This window comes from Anticarsia gemmatalis, chromosome 1 (assembly GCF_050436995.1).
Source record: "Anticarsia gemmatalis isolate Benzon Research Colony breed Stoneville strain chromosome 1, ilAntGemm2 primary, whole genome shotgun sequence".
Classification (NCBI taxonomy): Eukaryota; Metazoa; Arthropoda; class Insecta; order Lepidoptera; family Erebidae; genus Anticarsia; species Anticarsia gemmatalis.
The window spans coordinates 12,675,645-12,690,506 of record NC_134745.1 but is presented as its reverse complement, the minus strand read 5'-3'; the positions used below and the strand labels follow the sequence as shown (position 1 = coordinate 12,690,506).

The 14,862-nt window shown below is 40.6% G+C and overlaps 3 protein-coding genes across 4 annotated transcripts in view; 1 reads left to right on the top strand and 2 right to left on the bottom strand.

Moving 5' to 3' along the window:
* Positions 1 to 2,429, top strand: part of bib (MIP channel family protein big brain) — a 68,767-nt gene extending 66,338 nt beyond the window's left edge. Inside the window, exon 6 of the mRNA XM_076120579.1 lies at positions 42 to 2,429. Coding sequence (XP_075976694.1) covers positions 42 to 247 — 206 coding nt within the window. The 3' untranslated portion in view covers positions 248 to 2,429. The remainder of the gene's footprint in view (positions 1 to 41) is intronic.
* Positions 2,430 to 2,820: 391 nt separating this feature from the next.
* On the bottom strand, positions 2,821 to 8,151 carry LOC142976944 (atlastin-3-like). The gene is made up of 14 exons (XM_076120565.1): positions 8,017 to 8,151; positions 6,859 to 7,099; positions 6,601 to 6,750; positions 6,325 to 6,480; positions 6,086 to 6,232; positions 5,866 to 6,001; positions 5,613 to 5,797; positions 5,305 to 5,523; positions 4,977 to 5,228; positions 4,660 to 4,905; positions 4,243 to 4,485; positions 3,978 to 4,130; positions 3,754 to 3,873; positions 2,821 to 3,535 (listed from the first exon to the last, which is right to left on the bottom strand). Exons 2-14 carry the CDS (start codon positions 7,075 to 7,077, stop codon positions 3,449 to 3,451), a joined length of 2,313 nt encoding a protein of 770 aa, XP_075976680.1. The 5' UTR covers positions 7,078 to 7,099; positions 8,017 to 8,151; the 3' UTR covers positions 2,821 to 3,448.
* A 1,740-nt stretch (positions 8,152 to 9,891) lies between these two features.
* On the bottom strand, positions 9,892 to 14,174 carry LOC142976929 (atlastin-3-like). 2 transcript variants are annotated; one of them, XM_076120545.1, is made up of 14 exons: positions 14,080 to 14,174; positions 13,675 to 13,904; positions 13,416 to 13,565; positions 13,150 to 13,305; positions 12,911 to 13,057; positions 12,691 to 12,826; positions 12,438 to 12,622; positions 12,119 to 12,337; positions 11,791 to 12,042; positions 11,474 to 11,719; positions 11,004 to 11,246; positions 10,776 to 10,928; positions 10,337 to 10,456; positions 9,892 to 10,169 (listed from the first exon to the last, which is right to left on the bottom strand). In XM_076120545.1, the coding sequence occupies exons 2-14, from the start codon at positions 13,891 to 13,893 to the stop codon at positions 10,095 to 10,097; spliced, it is 2,301 nt and encodes a 766-aa protein (XP_075976660.1). In that variant the 5' UTR covers positions 13,894 to 13,904; positions 14,080 to 14,174; the 3' UTR covers positions 9,892 to 10,094. The 2 variants fall into 2 exon arrangements, with proteins under 2 accessions (XP_075976660.1, XP_075976668.1); XM_076120553.1 differs by having other exon boundaries at positions 14,096 to 14,151.
* Between the last annotated feature and the right edge of the window lie 688 nt (positions 14,175 to 14,862).

Below are 14,862 nucleotides of genomic sequence, written 5' to 3'. Positions count from 1 at the left end.
GAGGACCAAATTGTAAATTCAAACTGATTCGTATTCTGCAGGTGCTGCGGCCCAAACTCGCCGGGAATCAGTGTACTCGGGCAGTGCGGGAGGCACAGCTACGAGCGCGAGCGGCGCGCGGCGCGGGGCGGGCGCGGGCGCGGGCGCAGCGGCAGGCGGCGCGGAGGAGAGCGCGTACGGCACGTACGGGCGCGCGCCGCACTACCGCGCGCCGCACACGCCGCCGCACGCGCACGACCACTACTAGCGACGCGCCTCGCACCACAACATCGCGCTGCTGTTCGACGTCTGAACCGCCGCGGCTGTGAGTGCGACCTCCGCTGAACTGTGACGATACACCCCTGCGATATGTGACCTACGCCTTCGAGATCCGCGATTTACGTTATTGTCGCGACCCCGTATTTATGCCTAAAACGATTGTGACGAGAGGCGTCAGTGGAACCGAGACTGTCAGTGACTTTAAAAACTATCGGGGTGCGCGGTCTCGTTTCGTATTAATTTGTTAGGTAGGCTTACCGGTTTCCTACCTTCCCCAAATGGACGAAAACGATTCGTAAGCTGTGCGTGCTGCGTGCTAAAGAGTACCTAATGATAATTAAAAGTATATGACGTGCTATAAGAAATAGTTGATTCTTACTACAATATTTAGAAAAAAGTTATAATATGTAATACTTATAAAAAAACGTTTAAATACAATAACCTTACAATACAAAAACAATCCTTAAAAACCGATCTTTCTGTCCGACGTGGCGAAAGGGTTCTCTGATTTATTTGAACGAATAATTGTTCAGAGAAATTAACGCAATGGGTAACTTTCGCCATTATGGAATTTGATAGGGCTCTTTCCCATGGACACATTGAGTTGTGAGGTTTTGAGGCTTTACCAAGTTCTCAAAAGTCTAGGAGGAGTAATTTTCTACCATTACTTTTCTACTGTCGAGTACCATTCGAGAAATATTGTTAGAAACTGATCAGCGCTCCAAGTGCATTCCAAAGGAACTAATTTTCTTTAGTAGGTACAAACTGTCGATACGGTAATAAAGAGTAACTTAACTAAGATCGTATCGATTGAAGAATGTATCGATCACTTCACCGTACTTGATTGGCTGAGTGGACCAAAACATTGCCAAATATCACTAGTTAGTTTAATCTTCCATATATTATATTGTGCCATATTATCTAACATTTTACTTCCTTTTTCATGTTGTAAATTAAACTGTTAATGCTAAAAACGTAGCTAATGTTGAAAGACTTACTAGAATAGATATTAATGTAAATATTTGTATGTATAGATAGATCAATTCAAGCGATATCACACAATGTATCGGTTTTTAGTGTAAGTGTCATAGTTATAAGTTACTAATGTTTAACAATAATATTGCTATGTTTCGAATAAACGTGGATATCTCCATTCCTCTTTCTGAAAATTTGTTTTTGATTTTTATTGAATACCTTTTTAAACTTGTAACTTGTATATAGGAGGAGTGTACACGACTGCCGATCACAAGTTCGCAGGGACAATCCCCGGTACGAGCAAAATTCTGTTAGGTATTTGAAATTGCCCACTCTCTAATAAGCCTTTATTACCTCGACTTAAAGTACAAACGGCAAAGCACCTCTGCCCTCACCTTTAAAAGTCACAGACGTGACGTAAGAAAATGTCTTACTTGTGTCTACTTTTTACACAAAAATATATTAGCATTTATAAAATGATATCTAATTGTTCTGCTAAATCTGCTCAGATTAATAATTATAATTAATATAAAACTTTAAAAACGTAAACGCTAAAAAGGCATAGGTATGTCTTCGTAATGTATTGTGCCATAAGCTCTTTTTAAATTTGCTGAATTATTTTGTTTTATGTATAAACCTAAGAACACTTAGAACAGGCTCTAAAATGTTTACTTGTAAAATGTTTGTTATACCTAGTTAGTACCGGTATTGGACCGGAATATTTGAATTAACTTTTATAGAATTTCAATTACTTTCAATTATATGTGAATATTTTTTTATAAAGTGTCCTAAAAATTGTATATTCGTATATTTTCAGTCACGAGCGAAAGAGTAATCTATCAACGACTAGGCAGAAGATTCTAACTAAGTCGTGGTGATTCGTTAAATCTTAATTTCACGTCACTATAGGACAGCTCAGTAAAAAAAAAAACATCAAAAGACAAAATGTGAATTATGATTAATATTGTCTATGATGATCAGTATATTTTTACGTGAATGCCTTTAGCATAATTTTGTTATTCCATTAAAACATCTTGTCTACTTATATATTATACAGACTTGCATTTGTAAATAAGACTTTTGAAATAAATATAAATATTCATCTACACTTGTTTTTTTTTTTTTACTAATGTATTACTTATATTCTCGTTTTTTAATGATATCTTGTTTAATTTTTACTTGTTATTTTTAAAGAACAGTAATATACCAAAGCTTGATATAATCATGTCAATACTTTTTAATGAATTAGAAATAAGAGGAATTACAATATATTACAAAAAAAGTTTTCTTGAAAAAATCCGATTTTAAGTTGTCATTTTTTTCAAGGACTGCCTGGCTGAATGGAATTTGGCGGTTTTTTTGTGTGGCTTTTTTTTCCTGTTTCATTCATTTGTTTTTTCTACACCGGTTTTAATGGATAAATAAAAGTTAATTAACTCAAATTTAAGTTATGTTATATTATGCATCTGCAGTGAATTGATGTTTTATGCATTATCCGAAATTACCGTGAAAACTATAAATGCAAGAACCAAGCACCGAAAATGAGCTTCGTCGTTGCAATTCGTCGAAAGAAGAAGTCCAAGTAAGTTCTATATAATATAGATATTTTATTTGTAAAAAAATAAAAACATTCCAATAATAGCGGACTTATATTAAATGTTATTCCATAGGTATAGTGTATAATTTGGGATTGTTTGCAACTTAGTATGCTAAAATGTAAACTATTTACTATACCTACCTATCATTAATTGCTACACGAACACTACATAATAATATCATAAACATTATAGGCCGGAGTGTACAATCATTTACAAAACTTCTTCCAATTTAGTCATATATAATTACAAACATAAAATAACCTACCCACATCATTCTCTATATAAATTAAAGCTAAAACTGGCATCAGATGCTAGTTTACAAAAAAAAAACGGTTTTATGGAAAGACAGTTTGTGCCCATGTATAGTATATAGCATAGGAACTTACCTATGACGTCTAAATTACTCTAATAATAATAATTGAAAGAACTGTATCTTAATTGACATTGTCGCAAGTTTCAATCGAACAAAAAGCAGATACCTAACTATTTTCTACGTGTATAAGTATTGCAAAATATATTTAATGTAGTGCTACATGATATGAGAATATAAAATCATTTATTTTGTTGTAAACTAGCATTGACGGACATCGCCATCTTGTTATTTCAGTTTTCAACATCTATGTCCTAATTAGATGCTGCAAGCCCAACTCGCGGATGATAGCTTTTAGTGGATTGCTGTAGTCTTCAAAAGCAGCGTCGATTTTCTGTAATAAGAAAATTCCTTAGTTCATAAATACTTTACCTGCTCGTGGCTTATTTTGTACCAGGTTTTGTCTACATCTTGTCATAAACTATAACGTAGAGTGTAATCGATAGAAATTGAAATCAGATCAGCAGTAAAAGTGAAGCAATGTAAAGTTGAAACTTTTTTTTTTGCATATAGGTACATATATTATTATGTAAGAAGGTATATTTAAATTACCGTTTCTAAGCTAGAAAAATATTCATCGTCGTCGTATGTAGAACCGCGACGTTTTTCCTTGAACATACTCATTGCTGTGCTCTTGGACTTCCTGTGATAATCTGGCAGCAACGCGAACATCTGTCATTGAAATAACAATGTAATATCAAAACTTAATAACCTTGAAAGAATATCACAAAACATTATCATTTGGTACATATTTTAATGTTACATACGTCTATTACCTTAACAATGAAGGGTGCAATAATGATAGAGCTGAGATTTGGTTGACTGTGCTTGTCCATGAGTCGTGTGTACTCGTTATAAGCTAGCTCCACGGCCTGCTTGTTGTTGAACTGGTTGATTCGAACCAGTTCCTCGTAACGACTTTCTAGGTTCTGTCAAATTTAGGCATAATTATGAAAAGCTTACCTAAATGCGGTTATTCGAAATTCTGTAATTTTTTTTTTACTTCTGTTTCTCTGTTATACGAACGGTGTAGTAGCTTACCGCGATAAGCTTGTTTTTGTAGTCATCGTTTTCGCTGTCAGGCCTGTCGGCGAGGAACTGCTCCAGAGCACGCGCCCGGGCATTGCCGTGTAGGTCTCGCAGCGCGTGGGGGTGGAAGCAGCAGGATTGTGGACCCCACGCCGACGACACGCAGTTGTTATAAGTGTACTCCGCCACTTGCATTGCCCACATGTTGCTGTTCACGTTCGCTCTCTCGAAATCGCCAAAGTACACTGTAATTTCCTGAAAAACGCGTTCAAGTTATAAATCGACAGTATTCCCTAAATATATTATAAAATAGCATATTGTATAGACGCACTAGAATCGTAATAATGCGTCAAACTTAAACTAGCAAGTGTATTTGCACAATCAAAAATCGTATATTCAAATTTATTGTTCGTCGAGAAATGAACGTACTTGTCGTAGTTGTTCCACGACGGGGTCGTCCTCGTGCTCGGTGCGGCGGTTGCGGTACGAGTGGAAGTGTTTGATCGCCTCCGCTAACGCCTTCTCGTGTTGTCTCTTGAGCTCGTCGGAGCTGACGCCCGCCTGGCAGGCCTCCTCCTTCATCCGAGACAGGTACACCTCGCGCGCCTCCAGCTCCGCGTTCCTGTTGTTCTGCTCGTTGACCGCGCACAGGTGCCGGTACAGCTGCTCCAGGCCCTGCAACAGTGTCACAGCCGCGTCACACGCCGCGGGTCCCGCGCGGCGCGGCGGGCCGGAGCGGCACGCACCTGCAGCAGGCAGTCCCGCTGGTCGTCGCTGGCGGGCGGCACGCGGGGCCGCGCCTGCTGCAACAGCTGCAGCGCGGCGCGGCGCGCGGCGTCGTGCAGCGCGTGCAGGTCGCGCGCGTGCAGACACAGGCGCGACTGCTCCTCGCACACGCCGCGCACGCTGCTCTCGTACGCGCTCTTGGCGCGGGCCACCGCGTCGCGGGCCTTGGCGTCGTTCTGCCACAGGTACAGCGACAGCCGCGCCGCCAGCTCCTGCCGACGAACGACTCGATCAGTACATCGACAGACGAACGATGCGCGGAAGCTGCGATTAGCCGAAGATTCACACCTTTTCGAGGTCCTCCAAGTGAGTGTTGATGTTCTCTTCGGAGCCGAGCTTCTTTTTGGCTTTAAAGTGTTCTACGGCGTCATCAACGGCAGCCGCGTGCCACTCGTGGATCATGCTTGTTGTCACACTGTCGTCTTCAATAACATTTCTGTCCATCTGACTCTCGTAACGCTCCCGTGCTTCTCGAAGAGCCAGCATCATGCAAGCATCCGCTGTAGCCTAAACAGAATAGCACAGTGATTAAAATGAGGATTCAATTTAATATGTTAATAGTATGACAATGTGATACTACGCATGATGTAAAAGACCTGGAAAATGGAGGTAGCTTGTGGTAAATCGTCGCTGTTGAAGATCTCCACGTAACGTTTAAAGTACTCGAGAAAACCCTGCGCTTGAACTTTTTCTCCATTAATAAGCTTTGGAGTCAAGTTGTCCGGGTCGAATAACGACGGGACTAATTCCAACAGTGACATCCTGAAGTGTTCAGTGATATCTGTAACAATAAGTTAAGTAAGAAATGGGCATTGTAAACAAAACTAAAAACAGGGGCTGTTTACTGACCACATAGACGTCCTCTAAAGTTGCGGTCGCCGACGGCAAGACCCGGGTGTGGCATCAAGAAGCACACTAACTTCTCGAAGCACGAGTGAATGTGCTCGCGTACTTGTTGCAACTGTTGCTTCTCATTAGACCGTGGCTGCGAGTGGTAAAAAATATATTAATATTTGTATGTTATGTTCTGTACATATCTCTTGACCAACCATTTTAGCAATGTAATTACCGCAAGTCGTTTCTGTAACAAAGCTTGACCGCCCTCGTAGCCGTAAGGGTGCTCGTAGGCGCTCATCCAGTCCCTGATAAGAAAATTCAATGTTTGGAACGCTTTCCCGTCCGCACCACTCGCTAGTTTGCCATACTCCGTAAAAAGCTGTCAAGAGTATTCGATATATTAATGCCATGAAAAAATATTTACAAGGTTGCCAGAAGATCTCTTGACATCGTAGGTACAAAGAGACTCACTTGCAGGTGTTGAAGATCGTCCTCGCCGATGTTCGCTCGCAGGTTGTAGATCTGCACGGAGGAGAGGAGCGTTGACAGCGCAAAGATGGCGGAGTTGTCGCCCATGTCACTCTCTGTATCGAACGTGCCCTGAGTGTCCATCAGAAGCACCGCTACCTATTAGAGTACAAGAGACATTAGCAATTTAACATCATCCAAGACATATCAAGATATCGAGAATCTAAACGTCGTGTAGTCGTGTTCAAATTCAGGAGAATATGTTTGTCTTGTATGTACCTTTTCTCCAGTACGATCAATGGTGACAATGATCGGTTCCGGCCACAAATGGATGCCCTTAGTATTGCTCTCACCACCGCCGCGCCAGTCGAACCCTTCCAGCGCCTCATCTTCTGAGCCCAACCACTCTCCGCTCAGCTGACTTGCACGCTGTGTCAAAACATTTGCTGTTAATATATCGGAATATTCAGGTTATAGAAAGAGAAAAGTATCGTATTGTGGATTGTTGTGCGGTGATAATGTATAGTGAAGACTTGCCGGCGCCTTAAGGTATCGCAGGAAGAAGTCGAGGATGAAGGACTTGCCGCCGCGGTAGGCGCCGGCCACGCTGACCACCATCACGGGCAGACTGCGCACGTCGGCTCGCAGCAGCACGCTCGCCAGCGCCTGCTCGTCCACCTCGTAGCGCCGCCCCGGCTCTTGCGACATCTTCATTACTTGTACTCCCACTGGCATGTTTCTGGTATGCTCGCTCATTTTTCTTTAACCGTTTACGTATCTTTGGGAACAAAGCGGATTAATATATTGCATTTAAACAGGAAGCTTTTAATAAAATATATGTGTTATAAAAAATATTCTCGTTATCAAGTACAGGCTTATCCGTTATCCTGCATATTTAAATGAGAAATCATAACCATGACCTGGTGCTTAAATACCACCCCCCTCTACATGCATCATCATCTCCTCATCCTGTGTTAGATATTAAATTGTTAAACAGAAAACTTAACCGAATTACGATCTGTTTAATGCCAGGTCTAATAAGAATAATAAGTCAGTACAGATATTCAGTATTCAGCTTTACAACATTAGGTTTAGCTACAAAACCAATAACTGGTCTCCCAATGACCAGTATTTAACCAACGTATTTCATCATCCTTTAATATTGACGCTCTAACTTACCTATATATACCTATTATAATATTATAACTAGATAGGACGACCACAGAAGCTAAAGTTTAATTGTCCAGTTCAACTTAAGATTGTATGGGAATACACCCGTGTAGTTTTCCATAGAACAATATAGCCACCATCGCTCGTTAAATAGTGTAGTATTTTTATGGGAACAAAAATTTATATATTGCATTGATTTAATGAAGGGTTAAGAAAAATTTCATTTGAAAATGTTGTCTCTATAATTAACCATTCTTTAAAAAAAATAAGCTGGATGAAAGGTATAATACCTTTCATCCAGCTTTTCGCAATTCGACCTCTTTGTCTAAGTATACTTTAACCATTCTAAGAACCCGGCGGCATTGTTGTACCGGTTATATTGTTAGGATATTATTATTATAAAATTAGGACAATATTTAAAAAAAAATACCCAATGTTAGCTTAATCCTTCAAGCCCACGCTGAATGTCGAATCACGATCGACGATACTGATAAAGCTTATCACAGATAACCACTTCGTACTCACTCAGTATGTTGTTGTCTGCGGTGGGTACAGCGTCTTCACTAAACACACAGCTCTCGCGAAGCGAATCTCTACAATTATTTGTATCAACTGTATTTAGTACACAGATACAACTGATCTAGACTGAAGTCTAAACTACTCTGCGTAAGATTTGCGAATACTGCGAATATAATAGGGGCTTGCAGACATTCGATGTTTCGCGCATACATGTTTATCGGTTAAATGTGTAGATTTATTATTTACAACCTTTACTTCTAACTAACAGAGTCGATTTTATCCTGCCGTAGTAGGCCATACAAAGCTGCATTTATAAATAGAACAGAGATACGAAAACAAACAATTTGGAATAAAGTTACCAATTTTAAAAAAATCTACTATTTTAGTAATAATTTCAACCATTGCTGAAAATGTATCTATAGGTTACACTTCAAAATATTTTTTTACGTTTATTTTACTAATTTCTGTAAATTTTTTAATATATATTGCATTCAACAATAAATAAATACATTTGGTTAAGTGGATACTGTTATCAGTATGTACTTAAATAGCTCTTATCACCATTACATGTTTAGATGGTGTGCTAGTTTAAGGTTTAGTTTTAATTAGATATCTTTTAATCCTTTATTTCACAATTTAGTACAGCTGTAAAATTTCCCAGATATTTTCCTATATAAGTACATAGAAAGAAAGACAATACTATAAAAGCATCTAAAATGCTGTTCTCGTTGTTATTTTTTAACCTAAAACAATCCAAAGACCTACAAATAAAATGTTAGAAGATTTTTTTTAATTTACGTTTGGCAACACAGACAGCTATGGCGGTTCTTCCCTGAACACTTGCTCGATGTCCAGTCACTTCGCGACACACATTGATTACAATTTATTATGCGAACGACGCCGTCTGACTTATGAAGGTCTAATAAACTTTTTTATTCTTATGATGACGCATACATATTCTATACTTACGAATAATTTTTATTTTATCTGACACTGCATACTGTTGTTGCGCAATATTATGACTTACGCTCTTTCACCACAGCTGGTTAGTAATGCATAACTTGTCTGTTACTTTATCTATCGGATAGAATAAATGACACTTATCCATATGTTGTGAAACTAACCTACTATAAATACTCTTGGATTAAATAGGTATGTTATCCTTGGTTAGTTACTCTATTATCGTTCGCTAAAATTATCATGGCGATACGTGTCGTAAGCCGTATCCTCTTCATTTGCGGTTATATGTTATTGTTATTATATATTAATTATTATATGACTTAGTACATTGTTCGGTAAATGATTCACTTGTTTCGTTGTTTCTTATTACTCACTTCTTAATTATAAACAGAAATTGAGAATTGTAACATCTAATTAAAAACAGTTTAATTATCGTTCTTACAAACTTTGTATACATAATTTTACATGCTATGTTTTATAGTGCTACCTTTATTTGTATACTTGTTCTGATAGGTTCGAAGTTAATTCAAAGCATGCAATAGTTGTGCAATGCAATATTTCTGATGAACTACGATAAGTTGTTCGGTACATGTTCAGACAAGTACAGTGATGCAATTCGGTACAATCATTGTATGATTCATAAATAATACTTGATTGAATACAAAGTACGATCGTACCGCCCAAATTTATGTTCTAAAAGTCCCCGCAACATTGAATCCCAGTGCGGGACTTACTTTCTTTTAAGGAAAACATAACATTATTGTCATTGTTTTTTGTTAATTCAATGTTTAAAGGGTCGCCATTGGATGTGTGCAGATGTGATTATTATGGTCTTCATGGACTTTATAGTGTTAGCCTTATGTATAGTAAAAAAATATGATAGTATTGGATTAATTGAAATAAAAAAAATTCTTAGTGCCTTGATATTTTATTATTAATTTAAGTATTTTTTTACACCTTAAAGCTAAAAAAGAACTTGCGACTGCGCCGGCTCCTCATCCTAAGGTACCGCTTTTATTATACAAAAATATTCAGTGTGATTCGTAGTGAATAAACGGAACAAATGCACATATCAAATAATACCTACCCTTCCCTTAACAATTTATTGCATCAAGTTGTTCTTTTTAGTTTTTCAAGCCCACCTCTCGGCCCAATGCTTGTAATGGATTTTTGTAAACGCTATACGCTTGATCAATACCCTGCAAACAGAAAAATAAGTTTGTTTTGTGCTAAAGTGTTAATGGTTGAACGATTATAATTAAAAGAAACTGATATGTAATTAAATAAATCGTGAGGAAGGCCTTAGCCCTACTATTTTCAACAATTGTTTGCTTTTAAGCTATGTTAAATACCTGAATGTCGTTACCTGTTTGAGTGCAGACAAATATTCATCATCATCGTAACTGGCTCCGCGGCGTTTCTCATTAAACATACTGATTGCTTTGCGCTTCGAGTCGTCGTGATACCGCGGAAGTAATGCGAAGATCTAAAATTTAATCAAATTTGGCCAATGACTTTAAGCAACCATGACAAGTAGGTAAATCTGAAAACATTTGGCGATAAAATGTCACAAGAAAAATTTAACCAAGACTCCTCGTATTAAAGAACCCATTTTAACAAAGACTAATTATTACGCATGGTGACTCAAGAAAATTTAATACGCTACATCTACTTAAAATCGTGAATAGAACACTGTAACGCCATGTTGATCTAGTGTTGGCAAAAGCTATTATCTAATATCAATCAAGTGGATCAAATGGATTAAAGTTTCTTTTTTGAATAATCAAAATGATTACTCAACTCACCTTAAGGACGAAGGGTGCTATGAGGATGGAACTAAGATTGGGTTGACTGTGTTTATCCATTCGCCGCATATACTCGCTAAGAGACTGTTCTACCGCTTGTTTATTGTTGAACTCGTTAATTTTTATCAGCTCCTCGTGACGGGTTCGTAGATTCTATAAAAATCAGGTTTAATATTCATAAATATCCATTTAACATATAATATTAAATTATTGTCATCGTGCACTTACCGCGATGAGTTTGTCCTTGAAGTCATCGTTGTGACTGTCCGGCCTGTCGGCGAGGAACTGCTCCAGAGCACGCGCCCGCGCGGTATCGTGCAGTTCTCGCAGCGCGTTGGGGTGGAAGCAGCAAGACTGCGGGCCCCACGCCGACGACACGCAGTTGTTGTACGCGTACTCCGCCACTTGCATTGCCCACATGTTGCTGTTCACGTTCGCTCTCTCGAAATCACCAAAGTATACTGTAATTTCCTATAAAATGTACTCAAATTATTGAAAGAAAAAACACATCTTGTTATGGTAAACATTTAATAAGTCATGAATAGCGTCAAAATAATATTACATGAATAGCATATTGTACGTACGCATCAGAATCGTAATGAGCGTTTAAGTTTACGGGCGTGTTTATGAACTTGCGAATTTACTCGCGCATTTAGTTTGTGTATTCTAACTAACTGCTCGTCGAGAAATGAACGTACTTGTCGTAGTTGTTCCACGACGGGGTCGTCCTCGTGCTCGGTGCGGCGGTTGCGGTACGAGTGGAAGTGTTTGATCGCCTCCGCTAACGCCTTCTCGTGTTGTCTCTTGAGCTCGTCGGAGCTGACGCCCGCCTGGCAGGCCTCCTCCTTCATCCGAGACAGGTACACCTCGCGCGCCTCCAGCTCCGCGTTCCTGTTGTTCTGCTCGTTGACCGCGCACAGGCGCCGGTACAGCTGCTCCAGGCCCTGCAACAGTGTCACAGACGCGTCACACGCCGCGGGTCCCGCGCGGCGCGGCGGGCCGGAGCGGCACGCACCTGCAGCAGGCAGTCCCGCTGGTCGTCGCTGGCGGGCGGCACGCGGGGCCGCGCCTGCTGCAACAGCTGCAGCGCGGCGCGGCGCGCGGCGTCGTGCAGCGCGTGCAGGTCGCGCGCGTGCAGACACAGGCGCGACTGCTCCTCGCACACGCCGCGCACGCTGCTCTCATACGCGCTCTTGGCGCGGGCCACCGCGTCGCGGGCCTTGGCGTCGTTCTGCCACAGGTACAGCGACAGCCGCGCCGCCAGCTCCTGCCGACGAACGACTCGATCAGTACATCGACAGACGAACGATGCGCGGAAGCTGCGATCAGCCGAAGATTCACACCTTTTCGAGGTCCTCCAAGTGAGTGTTGATGTTCTCTTCGGAGCCGAGCTTCTTTTTGGCTTTAAAGTGTTCTACGGCGTCAGCAACGGCAGCCGCGTGCCACTCGTGGATCATGCTTGTTGTCACACTGTCATCTTCAATAATATTTCCTTCCATCTGACTCTCATAACGTTCCCGTGCTTCACGTAGGACCAGCATCAGGCAAGCATTAGCTGTAGCCTGAACAATGAAATTATTATTGAAAAGAACTACGATTGATAAACAGGTATTTCATGGACGCGTGGTATAACAATCTAATGCAATGCATGACGCCTGATACCTGGAAAATTGTTGTCGCTTGTGGCAGGTCATCGCTGTTGAAGATCTCCACGTAACGTTTAAAGTACTCGAGAAGACTCTGTGCTTGAACTTTTTCTCCATTAATAAGCTTTGGAGTCAAGTTGTTCGGGTCGAATAACGATGGGACTAATTCCAACAGTGACATCCTGAAGTGTTCAGTGATATCTGTAACAATAAGTTAAGTAAGAAATGGGCATTGTAAACAAAACTAAAAACAGGGGCTGTTTACTGACCACATAGACGTCCTCTAAAGTTACGGTCGCCGACAGCAAGGCCCGGGTGTGGCATCAAGAAGCACAATAACTTCTCGAAGCACGAGTGAATGTGCTCGCGTACTTGTTGCAACTGTCGCTTCTCATTAGATCGTGGCTGCAAGTTATAAGCAAATCTATTATTATAGTTTCATAGCTACTTTTACTTTACCACGATGGTCTATTTTAGCAATTTATTTACCGCAAGTCGTTTCTGTAACAAAGCTTGACCTCCATCGTAGCCGTACGGGTGCTCGTAGGCGTTCATCCAGTCCCTGATAAGAAAATTCAATGTCTGGAACGCTTTCCCGTCCGCATCACTCGCTAGTTTGCCATACTCCGTAAAAAGCTGTCAAGAGTATTCGATATATTAATGCCATGAAAAAATATTGACAAGGTTGCCAGAAGATCTCTTGACATCGTAGGTACAAAGAGACTCACTTGCAGGTGTTGAAGATCGTCCTCGCCGATGTTCGCTCGCAGGTTGTAGATCTGCACGGAGGAGAGGAGCGTTGACAGCGCAAAGATGGCGGAGTTGTCGCCCATGTCACTCTCTGTATCGAACGTGCCCTGAGTGTCCATCAGGAGCACCGCTACCTATTAGAGTATAATAGTTATCAGCAATTAAACATCATCCAAGACAATCTTACCAACATTTTTATGTAGTCGTGTTCGAATTCAGGAGAATATGTGTGTCTTGTATGTACCTTTTCTCCAGTACGATCAATGGTGACAATGATCGGTTCCGGCCACAAATGGATGCCCTTAGTATTGCTCTCACCACCGCCGCGCCAGTCGAACCCTTCCAGCGCCTCATCTTCTGAGCCCAACCACTCTCCGCTCAGCTGACTTGCACGCTGTGTCAAAACATTTGCTGTTAATATATCGGAATATTTAGGTTATAGAAAAGTGTAAGGTATCGTATTGTGGATTGTTGTGCGGTGATAATGTATAGTGAAGACTTGCCGGCGCCTTAAGGTATCGCAGGAAGAAGCCGAGGATGAAGGACTTGCCGCCGCGGTAGGCGCCGGCCACGCTGACCACCACCACGGGCAGACTGCGCACGTCGGCTCGCAGTAGCACGCTCGCCAGCGCCTCTTCGTCCACCTCGTAGCGCCGCCCCGGCTCTTGCGACATCTTCATCACTGGTAACCCTTCTCGCTTAAGTTTAGTAAAGTTGCTCATCGTTCCTGTAACTGTTTCCAAGTTCAACTAAAATCGTTGGTGTAGTAGGTACACAACAGATAATAGTTCGCCAATAAACACTACCAAACATTACTAAAATGAATAAGTATAAGTATTTAAATAATGATTGTAAGCCATCGATCGTTGACCACAGATTATAAAAAATTATATCTAAATTAAACTTACATATTTATAAACTTATATATTATTTTGATAATTGGAACTTAAACTAAGAAATTCCCGGACTTTATACACAATACTGTTGCAATATGACTTCTAACACATACTGAACAGATAATATAAATGAGGTAGAAAAAGGTGAAGTCCCGCGAAATCATGAGTCAACTCGAGTGCCAATATAAAGGACATTATTTCATTAACGACCATAACAAAATACATATAAAGTGTATATTGCTTAGTCAGTCTGTTCGATTTACAGCGATAAAATACTATAAGAGCGCGTTATAGTGACTGTTTTATCTTGTTTTCACTAAGACTCGCACTTATGTTTATTTCTTAGTTCTAAAACCTTTAATTCTATAAAATGGGTTCAGTTGCATGTGAGTTTGGTTTTTAATCAATATCCTATTAATTTCATAAAAGCATACGTTTGTGGATATTATTTCTCGCAAATCTTACTGGACGGATTTTATATATACAATTGACACTTCATTTTAAATTACACTTAAGAACGAGCGTTCATTGCTACTTTGATAATTATGGTCTACATAGACGGTGTCTTAAAAGGGGGTATTCGCTGCGAACCGATTCGCGCGTTACCGGGAAATAGCGCCTATAGACAGCGTCCACAAGATCCGCGCAAGTTCGAAATACGCGCGAAGATCACGTTCCTTGTGGACAGAGCGTTTGCGCAAAATATGCGCGAAAGAATCGCAGCGCACAAGCCCCTTCTGGACACGGTCTTATGTAGCGATAGATATAACTGAGCATCACCCAAAATAATTACGT

Bases quoted from the DNA above. Each gene is read 5' to 3' on its own strand.
- LOC142976944 (XM_076120565.1), bottom strand. From the start codon at position 7,077: ATGAGCGAGCATACCAGAAACATGCCAGTGGGAGTACAAGTAATGAAG. The intron at 6,751-6,858 runs GCAAGTCTTCAC...GTTTTGACACAG, and splicing joins TGCGATACCTTAAGGCGCCG to CGTGCAAGTCAGCTGAGCGG. The intron at 4,906-4,976 runs GTGCGTGCCGCT...ACACTGTTGCAG, and splicing joins AGCGGGACTGCCTGCTGCAG to GGCCTGGAGCAGCTGTACCG.
- LOC142976929 (XM_076120545.1), bottom strand. From the start codon at position 13,893: ATGAGCAACTTTACTAAACTTAAGCGAGAAGGGTTACCAGTGATGAAG. The intron at 13,306-13,415 runs GTACATACAAGA...ATACTCTAATAG, and splicing joins TTGATCGTACTGGAGAAAAG to GTAGCGGTGCTCCTGATGGA. The intron at 12,827-12,910 runs GTAAATAAATTG...TATAACTTGCAG, and splicing joins TGTTACAGAAACGACTTGCG to CCACGATCTAATGAGAAGCG.